The sequence below is a fragment of the Lissotriton vulgaris genome, chromosome 1_1 (genome assembly GCF_964263255.1).
Source record: "Lissotriton vulgaris chromosome 1_1, aLisVul1.2, whole genome shotgun sequence".
In the NCBI taxonomy this organism is placed as follows: domain Eukaryota; kingdom Metazoa; phylum Chordata; class Amphibia; order Caudata; family Salamandridae; genus Lissotriton; species Lissotriton vulgaris.
Window position 1 is genome coordinate 1591281277 of NC_141685.1, and position 16202 is coordinate 1591297478.

Here is a 16202-nt window from a genome sequence, read left to right on the forward strand (position 1 = left end):
CTTAGAAATGGCGATCCCTGACTGACCTCGACGCGAGTCTTGGCCGGCCAGGGTCCCGTTTCTAACAGAAATGCTTCACATACTGCCTCTAATATAAGCCTGACTGTTCATGCCAAGCTACCACGGGGGTGAGCAGGGGTTATTTTAGGAGTGTAACTCCCTTATCCTGACTAGAGTGGTGGTTTGTGCCTGGCTTTGCCGCATGCCCTAGCCTGCCAAAAATCCCATTTCTAACAAGTGCACAGTAGGCAAATATGGGATCTGACTCCAGTTTCTTCTTCTTCCTCTAAGCCCACTTTGATCCTGGTAAAATTCTACGAAATTATCCAGGCCTACTTTGGGTTTCAAGCAAGTTGAGGTTTTCAAAAAGGCAATGCTGCAGCTTTTAAATAGAACTCTACCTCAGTTCCTTCATGGACCCTTCCTAGCCTCTAGTCGCACTCCACAGCAGTTCCCTTTTTGATACTGACACACGGCCTGCTCTGCCTTTGACACCTGGGCATGCCTCCACTGCTTTGCAGAAGGCCTTGTTGATGCATAAGAGCTATGGATGTTTTTCTGGATCTAGTCTGATGTCTAGGAAGATTGAAAAGGTTAGGAATCTGCAGACAGACATTTCCAACCAGAATAAAGTTACAATGAGGGATGGGGCAGAGAAAAAGTAATTTTGATGGGACCGTAGACCACAAAGATCAGGAGCATCTTGAATATTTCATAGGAGCCCTTTCAGAAATGTAAAGCTCTTAGCAAATGTAGGTAAAAATGGTACTGTGATTTGGCAACAGTTTAAGAAATTGATCATGAAGAATTCCATCTAACCACATATATGGTACTCCACCGAAAGAAATAAGACTTATTTGCTGCACAGAACACAGTGGAAAATGTAATGAGAGATAGAGCATGCTGAAATAAATGGGAGTAAATTGTGGCACTGCACTCTTCCATTTGGACGGTCAATAAGATGAACATATTATGGCCACATGAATACTAGTTGCCATATATTATGGTATGGGTGTAGAAAAAAACATGTATTAATTTTGCAAAGAAACCGCATACAAGAAATGATACATATCCATCATTGTATAATATGGCATCTTCTGGAAGTTCACAAAAATGTAAAAGAGTTCCATGAACTGCAGGCATCAGTCCCATTGCCGGCCCCAACTCTCCAGGAGCTCTGACAGTGTATACATCCCCTTGGTCCACGAGCACCGCTACCCGGCTACTGAATCACTGTCCATTAGACCTCCTGCTCTCTCGGCTCCAACCATAGATCCCATACTTTATCGAACTTCCTCTGGCATCCCCACGATTAATACACAGACTGGTCCGCTAGCTATAAGTGTATTCTTGGGTACAGTAATTCTAGTGATTTTTAACAGGAGAATTAGTGGGATCTGTTTAGAAATCTAAAACTTCAAATCTTTAAGGAGTTATCACCACAAAAAACTTATGTTAACCTGTAAGAGGAGATGTGTTATTTTTGATTCTGGAGATACAGAGCCGCATCCTGGCTTCCATGAGTAACCAAGAAAATCTGAGATGTCTTGCCACTCCATCCTTGTAGATTTTAATTGTGTAATGTAAACGTACAACAAAGAAAACTGTATAGTGTCCCAATTGCATGTTATCACACCATCAAACCTGGGTTTCTTGTAAACCAGTCTCAGACTCTTCACTTCAAAGTGTTTTACATTCAACATCACATCTTCAAAAACACAGGGAATTATTCCTGGGAACCAGGTCTGTGTTATATAACATCCCAGGAACAAATTAAATTGCGTATTAGGCTTTTGGTCTGGTTTCTTAACTAAGTTGTTAGACATACTGGGTAGCAATGGTGCTTTGACAATATCATACAGCACAGAATAACTTGCTGAAAGCAGAAACAAGTGAAATGAACACATTAATATATTTTTTCAGGTCTGCTCCTTGTACACAAAAACGTCTTTCAATGCAACTTCCAAAGCAAACCCAAGCATAATTTTGGACTAAAGTATTCACTCCTTAAAGCTGGTCACAGAACCAATCCCTTGTCGGGTCCTTCCTAAACCGTGCCTCACACCTTACCGCCCGTCTTCCAAGTCACACACATTAAACCCACAGCAAACCTGCCCCCAGTACCTAAACAAATCTATTATGCAAAGAGCAAACAATTGGCTTGGCTAACGTTTCTTTTATAGGGTCATACTGCTCAAGCCCAAGTCCATACTTGACCAACCAAATGAAGAGTGGTACCCTTTACAGTAATGCAAAGTTAAAGGTCTTAATAACCATGCTAGTGTGAAACATTTGAACCAAGATTGGATGCAGCAGACAAATGTATACAATTGCCAAAAACCTCTTAGAACTAAAACAAAAACAGTGACTTCTACAATGAGTTTCAAGTATTTTTTATTGAAATGCATGTTCTAGGGTATCACAGCTAGAAATATCAACATATATATTCAGAATTTCCTTGCAATTTAGAATACATTACAAAGGAAAAATCAAATAAATTTTGAACAAAATATATATAAATAAATAAAGGAAAGGCCAAATTGAATTCAATACCCCAAAAACAATATTTTCAGAATATCCAAACCATAACATGCATTACTCAGCAGACAATCAATTACTTTACAAAAGTAAATTATTATTTTTATGCATGTGATTTCTGCTAAGAACCGTATTTATGTTCAAAAGACATTTGAACACAAACTGGATGTTAGTAGTCCTTACAAAATACTTAAGAAACTCTATTTTAAGTAAATAAATACATTGCTGTACACATGAACATTTCAGGCAAGTTTATAAAATGACATTTCATACTCAACAAAAATAGTCTAGTATTAAACTGTCTTGTTATCAAATTCTCACAAAAATAGAAGAAGGTGCGTCTTTCAATAAACAATGCTGATATTAAAACATTGACTTTACAAATTATGGTTCTCACCTTTTTTTAATGAAAAAAGGCACTTCGTGTACAGTTGAAGGTTTGTTGCATCACTCACCCCCTCTGCTTGTTTTGTTATAAAAAATAGAACTACAATGTTGCTTTTGAAGCAGTTTTACACAAAATTTGCACAGTAGTTATTTGTCAAAATAAAACATTGGGTGAGGCTTATAGGTCACAAGGGTCTCATGCGTGGGCTGTATCCACCTTTAACTGACTGGGTCCTTCCACCCAGAAATTCTTCTTCATTCACTCAAGGAGGATGTGACTAACCAAGTCACAGTAGCTGCATAATATTAGGGCTTCTTAGCCCTGAAAACGTGTTACTACAAATCCCCGAGAATATTGAATACAAATGGTAGTAGAAGATTCAGTATTGAAAGTTAGAAAATGCTGATAATATGTACATGGAAGCGCAGACGTAGGACCTTATGAAAAGGCTAGAAAGCCTGCACTGCCCTGTGAAAATAGTGTGAGAACAATTCATGCATGGTCGTACAACGCACAGACAGTCAGTCTCCAACCCTTAGTTGAGACGGCAGTCTGCACCCATTGCAGCACTCTCGTGGCGGTACGGTGTTCTACTTCATGCTCAAAAGCTCTGTGGAAATATAGGATCCCCACTTAAATTCCCTTCACAATGCTTCAGTATTATGCCATCACAAATACAAAGGTCACTACAGAGAAGGGCTCGAGCCTACAGCTGTGTGACTCTCATAAATTCAGTCAATAGAGGGCAGAACAATTGTTTCATATTAGCAACTTCTTGCCCTCTCCACCTGTTCCCTCATGCAGGCATGATGGTGGAAATGACAGTAACAATGCAGCATGCGACCCTCAAGTTATCAAATACCCCTTCTGGACCCACTAAATGTATGAAAATGAGCAGCAGGGTTAAAAGAATAGACAAGTTACCACAAGAGCAAATAGATTATCAGTGGTTGGTTTTGAGAAGCCACCACCACATGAATGAGAGAATGCTTTGTTACTGGTATGACGCAAGGGCAGCCATCTTGATAGAGACACACAACATAAAACTGCTAAACTAAGTACAGGAGGCATCATCCTGCTAGAGAGACCAGGAGTTATCCTGGAAGGTGTAAAAAGGTACAGAGTTTCTAGCTCATCTGATATGGGGGGCATACTCAAGAGAAGCAAGGGGAATATACAATTCACATTGCAAATTGTAAAACCAAATAGTATTTAAGAGTAAATGTCATACAGATACCCAAGGAAAATTCTTGGGGCACAATCCCTATCACCATTCTCTGAACACCTAACTATATGGAGCAAGACACTAAATAGAAACCTTATAAAACACGAAGATTGTCAAGTGTAAGTGACAAGTAATGTAAACAACAAAAAGTACCCAGGGAAGTACACAAGAAAAAACAAAAACTATGCACCTCACAGACCAATAGTGCCGGAGACCAAAACAAGAATTAGAAATGTAACCTTCATCTAGAATGTACTCCAGTTGTGCGTAAACACCATCGATGAAAGGAAACGTGTGAAGTGAATGAAATAAAGGAAACCGACTTCATAGCCAAAAAGAGTAGTGCACAAATGTAATGATTAACAAATAGCCTAGAAACAAAATTCAATGAAACAGACAATCTCCTGGCCTGAATCTCCCCTTTTCCTACATAAACTACAGTTGTAGGAATAACGGCAGATTGTATGGCTGAACCGCCAAAGTAAATGCTTAGTAGGCGCAGAAAGACGAGACATTTATCTTGTTTCCCCAAAGTGTTACTCTTTAAATAGTTGGTATTGTTCATGTTTGATCCTTCAATTTACAACGAGGCTAATATATTGTTGTTCTGTGAAATGTGCAGACTTAATACCAAGTTTACCTATAAGAAAAGCTATTTGCTTCACCATTGCTTTTAGTTGCTATCGTGACCTTGCTACCTACGTCTTGAGAGTTGATATTACCTTCCACTGAAACTCATATTTAATAAACTATAATTCTGATATAAACCAAGATAGAATATTCACGAAACATATGCGGTTATATTTCCCTACTATACCCCAACTCTACGGCTTGTGGATATGATCAAAAGCAAATATTATAGTTTAAGAATGTGCTTTCTTCTAGAGAGCAATGTGGTAGCTTCCAAGGATTATCTCATGGTTACTTTCTGAATGGAGTGCTACTTAGTGCAATGGACATGCACTTAAAACCTGAATGAAAACTTTCACCTCGCAAAAGGAAGAAAGCATTCGGTTTCCTCTGTCAAGTCTTTTCCCCCATCTCGGTAAGGCAACAAAAAGTAGTGTTCAGGAAGCCTGCAAAGATCAGCTGGTGGCAACCCCTATTTTATACATCCAGTAACCCGTGTCTTTTTGATCCATTTCAGGAGACTGCACTAATCACAGACCCCCATCTGCCTTTGATTGTGACAAGCTTGTGACCACAGGCCAATTTTCTTTTCTCTAGCAGGGGAAGATTCAACTATTTTACTTCATGCCAAGGCACCCTTATAAGAGTCCTGTGTCCAGTTTATGTACCTGCTTCCCTAAGGGCCAAACCCTACGTGTATTGAGAATAGACTGGAACAATCTATTTTGTAACACCTTATAAAACATTATTCCTTTTTTGGAAAGAGTTTGTCTAAACTAAGATGGCACTTTCAATGCCCCACCATCGAATGAATACGAAGGTAACAAAGTGAGAATGAAGAAAAAGTAGGTATTTGCGGGCCTACAAGAGGTTATTAACAAAAACTGACAGATGTAATAATACCTTGGGGTTGGGTATTCAATTAGGACTCTTCCCAATCTTGATGAGGTTTATGACAGAACCTTATTTTAATACAGTTGATATCTATTGAGATTACTAATAGCATTCTGAAATATATGGATCATGCCAAAATCATTAAAGCAAGAACAAACATGTTAAAGAAGAATGCCACATTGTTGACAGAGAGCTGCTAACTCAAATGCGACAGCCGAGGCGAGAAGGAAGAACTGTTGGTAGGGATTTAACACAGGGTTGATGGGCCTCTGTGGGTATCCACACAAATAGAGGAATGGATTCCATTTACCAGTCATACTTATGTAAAACACTATAAGGATGTGAAAGAAACTGTTTCTATTGCACTATTGCATTGAAGATAAGTCAAGTCTGACAATGGAAGGTTTCATTACTTTGTAAGTATGTTAGTAGCCTGTACAGAAGGGAGCCTTTTTCCATACTGACAATATAAACGGAAGACAACTGCAGGAATATTTGGTTAATTCTTTTTTGGTTAAATGATTATGTAATTCTTATTATAGGCTACTACTGTCTATACATGTACAAAGCACAAATCAATTAAAAAACACACCAGTATTTATAAAATACAATTTACAGCATTAAAAAGGGGTCATTATATACATCATTAAAAAGAGGTCATGCATGACACTACTAATAGTTGTCAGTTTTTAATTCACACCGCAAAAATATGGTGTAAACGAAGACACAATATACAATATAAGAAAGTAAAACTGCAATAAGAAAGTAAAACTGCAATAATAAAAGCCTTTGACGAATAATAGATGGGTCTAAAAACCAAACGAGCTGTTAAAAAAGTTTGAACAATCAAAGGTACTAAGCACCGAATAAGGCACGCAAAAAATCTCTCCATGAGCAACTTTTAAAAGTTTGTTCGCAATCTTTTGTTCTCCTCTCTGAGCTTTTCAATTTCTGAAATTAGGCCTTCGTTCACCGAATACTTTTCAAGCAAAGTATGCATTTCGTTCTGAAAGAAAAAACAACTATTAATAGCACAGTTAAGAGAACATGTACATTTTTGTTCTTAAGAATTTTAAATTCAGGATTAAAACATTGCCCCAAACTGCAGAAGCATTATTTAAATAGCGAATACCTGTATTCAGCACAAAAAAGATTTGAAATCAGGAGTACAATTAATCTTTTAACAGGCTATACATGGGTTCCTTCTATAAAGTCACAGGATGAATGGAATATCAAAAAAAAACTCCAAAAAGTAAATTGGTGGTGAAAAAGGCGGTCAGGGGCTTTTTCTCGAAGGTGAAGAATCTCTGAGGGACTTATCATTTGAGCAGCAGAAAGCAAGCATTGGCAAAGCCAATAGGTCTTGCATATGTGAGAGTTACTGCTTTTGCCAATATTTTATTAGCCAGGTTGTACAGCAGCGTAGCTAATAGTGGTGTGGCGTAAAGTTAGAAAGTGGAGTGGCACCGAGGGGAGAGGATTGGTGTGAAGGGGAGAGGATTGGTGTAAAGGGGAGAGGATTGGTGTGAAGGGGAGAGGATTGGTGTGAAGGGGAGAGGATTGGTGTGAAGGGGAGAGGATTTGTGTGAATGGGAGGAGATTAGTGTTGAGGGGAGTGGAGTGGTGTAGAGGGGAGGGGAGTGGTGTACAGTGGCTCCAAGTAGAATGGCAGAATGGAGTGGTGTAGGCCTGGGTGTAATGGCAGAGTGGTTTAGACTGGAATGGAGTGGCGTAAAGTGATGTAGAGTAGATTGGAGTAGAGTAGCATGGAGTTGCGTACAATAGAGTAGCAGCAATTGGAATACAGTGGCCTACGGTAGACCTGAATCGTGTAGAATGGAGTGGTGTACAGAAGAGTGGTGTAGGTAAGAATGGCGTACAGTGACACGGAGTAGAGTGGAAGAATAGAGTGGCACATTGAGTGGCATAGAGTGGAGAAGCATAGGCAAAAGTTTGAAGCAAAATATGTTGCATCTCCGAATAGTGACACTGCCGCCTTCAGCACTGAGGAGCGCGCTGTGTCTGCCTGCTCAGGATTTAGAGTCATCCACAGTGCTATTCTACCAGTCTGCTGCCTCCGTCTGTACCAGGACCCACTCTGCCCCCACCACACCATTGCAGAGTGCCCACCTGGGTTGAACAGCCACACTGTTTCACCCAGTACCAAGCAGCCTCCGGGTCAATGAAGAAGGCGGTCCTGGTGGTGGGTCACGTTTTGGGTTTGACCGGGAGAAGCAGGGTGTATTTGAGACCCATGTCTTAGAGTTTCCATTTCACCCCAGAAAAAAAGGTCTGTGGTGTTGCACTGTAGTAGTATAGTGGGAGAAATTAGATCAAAACCTTGTTATTCATTGTTAAGTGCACCGCCAAGTCTTCCTAACTGCTTGCAGGATGGCATCATGGTCCCAAATGCAGTAGCTTAGATACTGACTGTCCACGAGGGATGCAATCTGAAACCCAAATGAGCCCTTTTGATGGAAAAGAAGCAAGACTTGGGGCACTTATTCAATTTTAAATACATTACACCATGCTGCTTGTTCACACCCTGTGGATCTCCATCCTCCGCCCTACCCTCTAGGAAACAAATACACTTTGCGAGATCCTGCACATGCTGCTGGTGGTGGTCAGCTATTTATGGCTGCAACAACCACACTGAATTCTCCCCCCTGGGTGACCCTTCCCTTAAATTTTCTCTAATCCTCAAGCAATAGGCCCAGATCAAATGCACTTTATTAGTAATGACTGCCTCGGAGATAAAGTCTAGATGGACAAGTTACCTACCTTTGATAAAGCCATATCTGGTAGAGACATGATCTAGCCACAGATTCCTTACCTTTGAATTTCCTAGGCATCAGACTGGACCAGAAGATTTTTCTAGGAGCAATACCCTTACGTACTGGTCCGTGGTGTAGGTCAGCTCAGTGTGAGGTCATAGGCTTAGTCTCTGCAGTTGTGACATCTGCGTCACCTATATAGGCGCTGCTGTTAGTAACTTTCACAATTTTCCACGTCAGAAGCACGGAGCCATGAGGTGCACGAATATTGGTCTTTTTTTTACCTCTGACCCTGAAAAGGAGCAGCCCTGACACTAAAAACCTGTCTGCAGTGTGGGGAGGATGGGTGGGTCAGTAAGGAATCTGCAGCTAGATCAGGTCTCTACCAGATAAAGCGTTACTAAAGGTAAGCAAACTGATAAGAGACATCTAGCCACAGATTCCTTCACTTTGAATAGATACCCAAGCAATACCATCCCCGGAGAACAGACTGTAGACAGGTTTAGACCAGGAAGTCTTGCAGGACAGTGTGGCCAAAGCACAAGTTACTACTTGTGTAACGATATATCTGTAAGAGACATTAGTTAGTGATAGATTCCTTACCTTAGAATATCCCCAGGCGTCAGACTGGATCCGGAACTTTTTGCGTAGCAATATCCCTGCGCATCGGTAGGCGTCGTCCGCGACTCTGCGTCCGTCGTCGGCGTCGTTAGCGCCGGAATGACGTAGTCGGAGTACTTAGACGCCGCCCATGTGCGCTGACGTCAGTTCTGATACACAGCTTTTCTGCGCCAGATACGCAGAGCCATGATAGAACCAACACTGGTGCCATGAAACTAGGGCCCTGAAAGGGGATGACCTTAACCCTAGATATCGGTTCGCAGAACGGGGAGGATGGATGGGTCGGTAAGGGATCTATCACTAACTAATGTCTCTTACAGATATATCGTTACACAAGTAGTAAATTGTGCATCTGAAAGAGACACGTTAGTGATAGATTCCTCACCTTAGAATAGATACCCCAGCAATACCAATGCCGGTGGTGGGTCTGCGAACCAATAATCACAACAGAAAGTCCTGGAGGACGGAACGGCCAAAGAAGCCATCCCTCCAGGATTTGGCTGTCCAGGCAGTAGTGTCTTGCAAATGTGTGCAGCGAGGCCCACGTAGCGGCCTGGCACATGTCCTGCAAGGGCACTCCTCGGCCCAGGGCAGTTGTTGTCGCCATGGCCCGAGTAAAATGAGCCCGTAATCCAGCAGGGGGCTCCTTTTAGGCCATGGAGTAACATGCCTGGATACACAAGATGATCCACCGCGAGATGGTCCTCTTGTGCACCGTCTTTCCCTTCTTAGCGCCCACGTAACCAACAAAGAGTTGGTCATCCACCCGGAACTGGCATGTGCGATCTAGATAATAAGAGAGCGCACGTTTTGGGTCCAGACGGTGGAGCCTCTCTTCCTCTTTCGAGGGATGCGGAGGCGGAAAGAAGGTGGGCAAGGTAATGGACTGCCCGATGTGGAAGGCTGTGACAACCATGGGCAGGAAAGAGGATCTCGTCCGCAACACAACCTTGTCCGGATGGACAGAGAGGAAAGGAGGTGTAGAAGAAAGAGCCTGGAGCTCACTCACTCTCCTGGCAGAGGTGATGGCCACCAGGAAAGCAGTCTTTAAAGTAATAAGACAGAGAAGACAGTTATGGAGCGGCTCAAAGGGAGCACACATTAGGTAAGTAAGTACAAGATTCAAGTCCCACTGAGGCATCACGAAGGTAACAGGAGAGAACATGTGGGTGATGCCCTTCAAAAACCTATTTATAAGTTGGGGGGACTTGAATAAGGAAGGCTGATCAGGTAGCCGTAAGAAGGCGGAAAGGACAGAAAGGTACCCCTTGAGAGTGCCCAGAGCAGAGACCTGCTGGGCAAGAGAAAGAAGAAAGAGGAGAACCCCAGAAAGGGGTGCAGAGAGTGGGTCCACAGCCTTTGCTGTGCACCATGCCACAAATCTGTTCCACCTGCAGGCGTATACTGACTTTGTGGAGTAACGCCTGGCTGCCAGAATGATATCACAGACTTCGGGAGGCAAGTCAAATGGCCTCAACTGCCGCAGCTCAATGTCCAAGCTTGTAGGTGGAGACCGGACAGGTTCGGGTGCAGAACCGTCCCCTGCTGCTGCGACAGAAGGTCCTCCCGAAGAGGCAGACGAATCGGGGGATCGACTAACATGCTGAGTAGCTCGGGATACCAGTATCTTCGTGCCCAGTCCGGAGCCACAAGAATAACCTGGGCCCGGTCGCGCCTGATCTTCTTCAGCACTCTGGGCAGAAGTGGTATAGGCGGAAAGGCGTACAATAGACCGCAACTCCACTCGCGACGAAATGAGTCTCTGAGCGAGTGCCGCCTTGGAAATTCCAACGCGCAGAACTGATGACATTGCGCGTTCTCTTCTGTGGCGAATAGATCTAACCAAGGCTCTCCCCATTGCTGAAAGAGGCCTTGCACCACGTCCGAGTTCAGACGCCATTCGTGATCCATCATGCACCGACGGCTGAGTTCGTCCAACCTGGCATTCAGAGAGCCTGCCAGGTGTTGAACCACCAGGGTCACGCCCTGATGTTCCAGCCACTGCCAGAGGCGCAGAGCCTCCTGGCATAGGGTCCACGACCCCACCCGCCCTGTTTGTTGCAGTACCACATGGCGGTGGTGTTGTCCGTGAACACCTGCACTACACTTCCCCGGACAGAGGGGAGGAATGCCTTCAGTGCTAGTCGGATCGCCCGCAGCTCCAAAAGGTTGATATGGAGCGGGACTCCGCCAGAGACCAGAGGCCTCTGATCTCCGCCTCTCCCCAGCCCTGGAGGGACGCGTCAGTCACAACTATGTGCTCCAGGTGGGGTAGGGAGAGGGATCTGCCACTTACCCAATCGCGGTCCGTGAGCCACCACTGCAGCTGTTTCGCAGTGGCCTCCGAGATCAAGACATGATCGGACAAGTTGCCCTGATGCTGGGCCCACTGAAACTTCAGGTCCCACTGCAGAGTCCGCATCCGCCACCGGGCGTGATGCACCAGAAGATGCAGGAGGCCATCAGCCCCAGAAGCTGCAGCGTCAACCTGACCGAGACTCAGGATAAAGGCTGAAAGATTGGAATCAGAGCCTGTATATCCCAAACCCGCTGTTCGGGTGGATAAACCCGAAACTGCGCCGAGTCGAGAACAGCTCCGATGAAGAGGAGCTTCTGAGAGGGACACAGGTGCGACTTCGGCACGTTGATGGAGAACCCCAGCAAGTGCAGGAGGTCGGCGGTAGTCTGGAGGTGGCTGACGACTGTCTGGGGCGAGCCCGCCTTCAACAACCAGTCGTCGAGGTAGGGGAAGACGGACACCCCTAACCTGCGCAGATGAGCTGCGACCACCGCCATCACCTTCGTGAACACCCGTGGGGCGCTGGTAAGCCGAAGGGGAGCACGGTAAACTGAAAGTGCTCGCGGCCTACCGTGAACCGCAGGCAACGCCGGTGGGCCGGCAGGACGGCGATGTGAAAATAAGCGTCCTGCAAGTCCAACGCTACCAGCCAGTCTCCTGGGTAGCGAAGACCTGAGCCAAAGTCAGCATCTTGAACTTCTCCTTCCGGAGGAAGCCGTTGACGTTCTGTAGGTCCAAGATAGGGCGTAGGCCCCCTTTGCCCTTCTTGGGTACCTGAAAGTAGTGGGAGTAACAACCACACCCTACTTCCGGCCCAGGAACGCGCTCGATGGCCCCCTTGGCCAAGAGGGCCGTGACTTCCTCTTGCAGAAGTTGCAAGTGATCCCCCAATACACGGTGGAATTGCGGTGGCATGGCTGGAGGGGTCGCCTCGAAGGGGAGGGAGTAGCCCCTTCTGACGATCTGCAGCACCCACCTGTCCGATGTGACAGTGCGCCAGTGGGAGGGGTGATGGCGAACCCTGCCACCCACTGGCGTCACATGGGCCTGAAAACTCTGAGTAGGAAGGTGTTGAGGCAGGTGCTGCAGAGGAAGGTGTGGACTGGCCTCGCCGTTGTCCCCGACCGCCGCCACGGCGGTTTCCACGTCCGCAAACGCGCTGTTGAACGTTCTGCGGTTCGTGGCTGGCAGCACGTGTGGGGGCGCCCCTTCCTTGGCCACGAAAGGAGCGAAAGGCACTCGATTGCTGGCGTGTGGCCGAGAGGCCCAAGGACGTGGCCCAGGAGTCCTTAAAACGCTCAAGCGCATGGTCTGCCTTGTCGCCAAAGAGGCGACGGCCATCAAACAGCATGTCCAGAAGTGGGGCCTGGACATCGGCCGAAAAGTTGGCGGACCTTAACCAGGCGTGGTGTCGAACCGCCACTGTCATTGCCATCGTCCTGCCCAGCGAGTCCGTGGTATCCAGCCCACACCGGATGGAATATCGGGCTGCATCTCGGCCCTCCATGAGGGTTTGGGCGAGTTTAGCCTGGACCTCCTCCGGACATTGTGGCAGCACGTCCGCGTCCCACAGGATGTGGGTGTAGCGGCCCAAGAGACAGGCGCTATTGATAGACCGCAGCCCTAAGCTTAGGGACGAGAACACTTTCTTCCCGAACTGTTCATATCTCTTGGATTCCCGATCGGGCGGAGCCGTCGGGAATGCGGTCTGGGAAGTGGAGGCCTGGATAACCAGGCTCTCAGGGGTGGGATGGGTGGACAAAAAGCAAGGGTCGCCCAGAGCCGGGCGGTAGCGTCTGGCCACGTTCCTATCCACAGGCGGACCTGTGGCGGGCTTGGACCAAGTGCCTACAAGAACGTCAAGGCCTCATTGAACAGCAGCAGAGGCTCACCGGAGCTAGTCTGCGGTTTGAGGACCTCAGTGAGGAGGTTAGTCCTCACGGCCGCGACGGGGAGCCCAAGGTTTAAGGCCTTGGCCGCCCTCGTCAACACTACACTGTAAGTAAACCCCTCCTCCGAAGCCACGGTGGGAGGGGAGACAAATCTAGTGTCTGGCGAAGTGTCAATACCACTGGCCTCCCCAAGCTCATATGTCCAGTCCTGTTGAGACTGGCACACCAGTGCCAGTGGGTCCTCAGACCCCTCCCAGTCTCCCTCGTCACCCGTCTCCTGTAAAACAGGATTAACAGACGGGGTCTCCTCATGGAAATAAAAATCTCCAAAGGCCGTCGGAAGCGGCGCCCAACGGCGCCGTTCCGGCGCCGGAGTCGGACTGAAGGAAACATTGGGGACGGCGTCCACAGTGGGCACGGGGGCGACACCCGCGGGGCCGGCGCTGGTGAGGTCGACCGGCGACGACCGGGAAGCGGATTGGGTGAAGTCCTGCGGCGCCGGGACCGAAGTCGCCGGCGGGGTCGGGGCCGAAGCACCCGACCCGCTAGGGCCTCCAGCCGGGACCGTTGGGCACGGAGGCGCCACGGAACCCGACTGAGGAGGGAGGGACCTCATGACCATGAGGTACCGCTCGATCTCCTCCGGCGTCGCGCCGTGCCCAGGGACCCGAAGGTGTGGGGCAGGCGGCGATGCTTGCGACTCCCTCGGAGCCGCGTGGGTGGTGTCACCCGAACCCCCGGCCGCATCGTGCGAGCGTCGGGGTGGGTCGGAGGAACGATGACATCTCTCTGACCTCTCATGCCTCCCGATGTCCACTCCCGGAGCTGCGATGACTCCGACCCCGCGACCATTCCCTCGACCTCCCGTGGGACCGGGAACGGCGCGGGCCGACTGCCGGAGCTTGAGTCGCTTGCGGGACCGCTCCCGCCTAGCTTTAGACGTCAGGGCCCGGCAGTCAGAGCAGGTGCGGTCGTCGTGGTCGAGGCCTAAACACTTCAGGCACCGACAATGGGGGTCCGTAACTACATCAGTCGGTCGCACTTCGAGCAGGGTTTGAACCCGGGCATCCCTACCGCCACCGATAGAGTCGAAGACTCGAAGAAAGAAATGATCAAATAGATCAAAATGTTTAGTCAAAAAATGACTAGGGGTAGAGCTTCTCCGGATCTGCGCTAGCTGGCGCGGAAAAAAGAATAACTGACGTCAGTGCGCATGGGCGGCGTCTAAGTACTCCGACAACGTCATTCCGGCGCTAACGACGCCGACAACAGACGCGGACGACGCCTACCGACGCGCAGGGGTATTGCTACGCAAAATTTCCGGATCCAGTCTGACGCCTGGGGATATTCTAAGGTAAGGAATCTATCACTAACGTGTCTCTTTCAGATAAGGTTGTCTTGTGCTCTTGGCTGTCCAGGCAGTAGTGTTTGGTGAACGTGTGCAGTGTTGTGCATATTGCTGCTTGACAAATGTCATGACAAACTCCGCGTTTCAATGCCCTGGTGGTAGAATCAGCCCTGAAGCATTTAGGACAATGCTTTTTGGCCAGAGCATAGCAGATTTTCATGCAAAGGACAACTCATTTTTGCACCGTACAACCCTTCTTTACTCCCACGTACCCCGCAGAAAGTTTGTCGTCCACTGGGAACTAATTTGTGTGGTCAAGGTAGAACAACACTCTTTGGGTCCAAGACAGTGGAGTCGCTCCTCTTCTTTAGAAGGGTGAGAAGGAATGTAGAAATAGGGCAGGGTGACAGTGCCCCACGTGGATTGGTGTCACTACGTTCGGCAAGAGCCCATAGTGCGAAGCACCAACTTATCAAGCATAGATGACAGACCCTACAATTTGCTCACCATCCTGGCAGAAGTTGTTGCCACTAAAAAGGCTGTTTAGATGGTAAACAGATGGAGTTGTGCAGTGGTTCGAACAAAGCACACATCAGGAAGGTGAGAACCAAATTAAGGTCCCACTGAGGCAAGATTAAAGGTTGTGCCACCAGCAGGTGTGCATGCTCTTGGTAGAGGGTTGCCTAGCTGCCAAAATACCATTACACACTTCAGGAGGAAAGCCGAATACTGTCACCAGCCGGCACTCAATCTCCATGCAAGTAGGTGTAGAGGTAACCGGTTCGGGTAAGGGACACACCCCTGCTGCTGCAACAGAAGACCCTCCCAAAGGAGCAGCCTGGTCAGAAGATCGATGCTCAGTTGTAGAAGTTATGGATACCAGATTCTCCGTCCTCAGTCTGGAGCCACAAGAAGGACTAGGAGCCCCAGTGTGGCCTGATCTTCGTGAGCACTCTGGACAGGAGTGGTATTGGCAGAAAGGTATACTCGAGCTTCACTTGAGACAAAAAACATCGCAGAGCGATAGCCGACTTGGAAACTCCGGTGTGCCACACTGCTGACATTGCACGTTCTTGGAGGAGACAAACCGATCTAACCAAGGCTCTCCCCACTGCTTAAAGTGACCTTGCGTCACCTCCGGATGGAGACGCCATTCGTGATCTGCTAGGCATCGGCAGCTAAGTTTGTCTGTCCTGGCATTCAGAGAACCTGCCAGGTATTAAACCTTCAGGGAAATGCCCTGCTTTTCCAGAGACGCAGGGCCTCTTGACAAAGGGTCTACAACCACACCCTGCCCTGTTGCAGTACCACATGGTAGTGGTGTTGTCACTGAAAACTTGAAAAAGCTTTCCCTTGATTGAAGGAAGAAGGCTTTCAATGCCAAGCGAATCGCTCGGGGCTTCAACAAGTTGATGTGAAGTTTGGATTCTGCCGGAGACCAGAGTCTTCTGATCTCCACCTCTCACAGAGGGCCGACCCATCCCAGGATTGACATATCTTGCACTACTGCATAGTCTGGTTGAGGAAGAGAGAGGTGTCTACCTCTGACCTGTTCGCAGTCTGTTAGCCACCACTGCAGGTTCTGTGCAGTTC

General features: G+C 47.5%; 1 protein-coding gene across 2 annotated transcripts in view; it reads right to left on the reverse strand.

Moving 5' to 3' along the window:
• Positions 1-2377: 2377 nt before the first annotated feature.
• The window catches only part of NEDD1 (NEDD1 gamma-tubulin ring complex targeting factor), a 413616-nt gene continuing 399791 nt past the window's right edge, over positions 2378-16202 (reverse strand). For both annotated transcript variants that reach the window (XM_086918169.1, XM_086918174.1), the window contains exon 15: positions 2378-6681. In XM_086918169.1, coding sequence (XP_086774295.1) covers positions 6577-6681 — 105 coding nt within the window. In that variant the 3' untranslated portion in view covers positions 2378-6576. The remainder of the gene's footprint in view (positions 6682-16202) is intronic.